Source organism: Echinops telfairi, unplaced genomic scaffold (assembly GCF_000313985.2).
Source record: "Echinops telfairi isolate 266 unplaced genomic scaffold, ASM31398v2 ScPeMD7_5;HRSCAF=22, whole genome shotgun sequence".
Taxonomy (NCBI): Eukaryota; Metazoa; Chordata; class Mammalia; order Afrosoricida; family Tenrecidae; genus Echinops; species Echinops telfairi.
The window spans coordinates 43878675-43881803 of NW_022103901.1; the positions used below are offsets into that span (position 1 = coordinate 43878675).

General features: G+C 35.2%; 1 protein-coding gene across 1 annotated transcript in view; it reads right to left on the reverse strand.

Moving 5' to 3' along the window:
• The window catches only part of PDXDC1 (pyridoxal dependent decarboxylase domain containing 1), a 62769-nt gene extending 60682 nt beyond the window's left edge, over positions 1 to 2087 (reverse strand). Inside the window, exon 1 of the mRNA XM_045286059.1 lies at positions 2014 to 2087. Within this exon, the coding sequence (XP_045141994.1) occupies positions 2014 to 2063 (50 nt within the window). The 5' untranslated portion in view covers positions 2064 to 2087. The remainder of the gene's footprint in view (positions 1 to 2013) is intronic.
• Between the last annotated feature and the right edge of the window lie 1042 nt (positions 2088 to 3129).

Below are 3129 nucleotides of genomic sequence, written 5' to 3' on the forward strand. Positions count from 1 at the left end.
CAATCAATGGCTAAAACATCACAACAAATGAGGAAAAACATTCCCCATGTGAAAAGGAACCAGACTAGGATACACTTTTTATCACCACTCTTAACATTGTTTTTAGCCAGAACTGGTTAGACAACAAAAAGAAATCAAAGGAATACAATTGGGCAAAGAAGTGAAACCCTTACTATTTGCAGATGATAAGATTTTATATGTAGAAAGTCCCCAAAACAATGAAAACATTTGGAAGCACAGCAGGATACAAGATTCATACACAACAATCAATTGAATTCCTGTATGTTAATGAAGAGTTCTGAAAACAACATCAAGAAAACACCATTTACACCAGCCACACAAAAGATAAAAAACAGCATAAACCTAACCAGAGAAACAAAAGACCTGTACAAAGAAAAGTACAGAGCACTACTATAAAGAATCAAGAGACCCATGCAAATGGTATACCCCATGGTCATGGATGGGAAGGCTTAACATCACAGAAATGTCAATACTACTAAAAAAAAATCTGTAATACAACATAGTTCTGATCCAGATCCCAACTTCACTCTTTAAAGAAATGGAAAAACCAATTACTAACTTTATATGAGCAAGAAAGACCCAGAATAGGCAAAGAACTCCTCAAGGAGAAGTACAAAGTGGGAATCCTTGCATTACCCAACCTCAAAACCCATTACACAGCCACAGTAGTCAAAACTGTCTGGTACTGGTACAATAGTAGTTACATAGAGCAACAGAACAGAATTGAAAGCCGAGAAATAAATTCACCCAACTACACGCAACTGATCTTCAATAAAGGGTCAAAGAATATTAAATTCTATAAAATACTAGAATATCCAACAATAATATATCATTGATCAAGGATACACAAGGAGGGTAGGAGGAAGGGCAGGGTACAAAGAGGAGCTGATATCAAGGGCTCAAGTAGAAAAAAAATGTTTTGGAAATGTTGATGTCAACATAAGTACAAGTGTGCTTAATACAATTGAATGATGGAACGTTATAAGATTTGTAAGAGCTCCCCAATAAAATGATAGATAAATGAATAAAAATAAACGTAAAAAAATACTGGAATATCTCAATAAGAAAAAAAAAAGTAATCCAACTTTTGAGCAAAAGATATAAACAGAGTTCACGAAAAACGTCATTCAAATGGCTAACAGACGACGACACATGAAAAAAAGTTCATGATCACTAGCCATCTGGGAGATGCAAACCGAAACAATAATTATATATCATTACACCAACAATGACAGCCCCCTTAAAATTAAAAAAAAAAAAAGAAACGAAAACAAAGGCTGGAGCGGCTGTGGAGAGATTGGAAATCTGATCCACTGTCGATGGATCTGTAAATATGTACAACCATTGTGGAAAGTGATATAGCGCAACCTCAATCAACTGGGAAGGGTAGGAAGGTGAACCAATGGACTAGAAGGCTAACAAGTATAGACATGGGAGTAAAAAGGGCAGAAGTTCATAGGAAGGAAAAGAGATCTTCAGGGAGAGAGGGTGGGATAAGAATATGGGGATGGGGGTTGATGTGTGGTTTGACCTGTTGACTTCAGAGTTGACAGTCTGAAATATAAACCATATACCTAATCCATAATAAAAAATAAATATTAAATTAAAAAAATAAAACATTGACTACATCCCCCATCAGTCGCCAGATTTGGTATAGTTTGAATTTCAGGAAAAGAAAATACCATAAATAATAATAATATTTCAACTCATTTCTTAATTTGTTAATGCCTCACATGACCTAAATAGTAAGAAGTACATATAGACTTCATATATTAAGTAAATGAAACTCTTAATAGACTAGAATTATAAGTCCTTCCCCTCAGTTTCAAAATCCTTTAATTATAAACCACCTTGTATGACAAGTATAACTTTCAAAGTGGGCTAGAAGCAAAGGAGCCATTCTGAAATCGAGAGGTATCTTTAACAGAAGGAAGCCAGCACCTCCAGTTTTACAGCAGGTTGAACATGTTTCCCAAGGGTGCTTCCACTTACCTCTGACCTTCCTCTAGCATCTTCATTGCCTCCTTCAAGTTTTTTCCCATTTCAGCTAATGTAGGGTCTACGATCTAGAAAACAAACCAGAAAGTATTTCTGCAAAGCAATTCATCTAGAAAAGTTAAATGCAAACTTATTTTTCTTCTAGATTAATTATAAAGTATATGCTTGATTTTGTAAAAGCTTCCAAGTGTAAAAAAAAATAAAACATAAAAAGATTAGGTGGAGGGTTTACATTTCAGACTGTGAACTCTGAACTCAACAGTTCAAACCACACATCGACACTGACCTCCTATTCTTCCCATCCCTCCCCGGAGAAGACAATTTTCAGTTTGACACATACTTGTATCTTTCCACATTTTAACCTCACTTTAAGCACTTTTGCAACATGCTTTCTTGTAGTACAGGTTTAACTTAGAAATACTGTGGGTTCAGTTCTAGAGCACTGCAATAAGCAAATACTGCAATAAAGAGTCACATTAGGTTTCCCAATGCATATAAATGCTATGTTCATCCAAACTACAGTGTATTAAATTTGTAATAGCACATCCCTCACCAAAAAAATGTTGAAACCTGAGAATTACCAAAATGCAACACAGAGAGACAAAGTGAGCATATGGCATTAGAAAATATAGCACCAATAGCCTTGCTCAACAAAAGCTAGCCACAAATCTTCAATTTAAAAAAAACACAGTTTCCGCAAAATGCAATAAACTGAAGCATGCCTACACTTTATCGTGAATATGACTCCATCAGTATATACACTTCCCTCTTCTTAGAGGGAATATATGGAATATATCCCTCTATATATATAGAGGGAAAAGATGGAATATATCTTATTCCATCCACAGTACTGTGGTTTTTAAAAAGTATTCTCAGACTAATTCACACATATTTATTATATATTTTCATTATTAGAAGGCTAAAAAAAGCATGCATAGTATACTATTAGATTGACCTGCTGTGGTAGGCTGAAAAAAAGTCTCTAAAAGATATACAGTACACATGCGAGGACCAGGTAGTATGGAAGGGACCAGATCAAATGCAGGGATGCACATGGTAGACAACTGGGGAGGAGGTGGGGAAAGGGAACAAAAAAATGATGAAAATAAG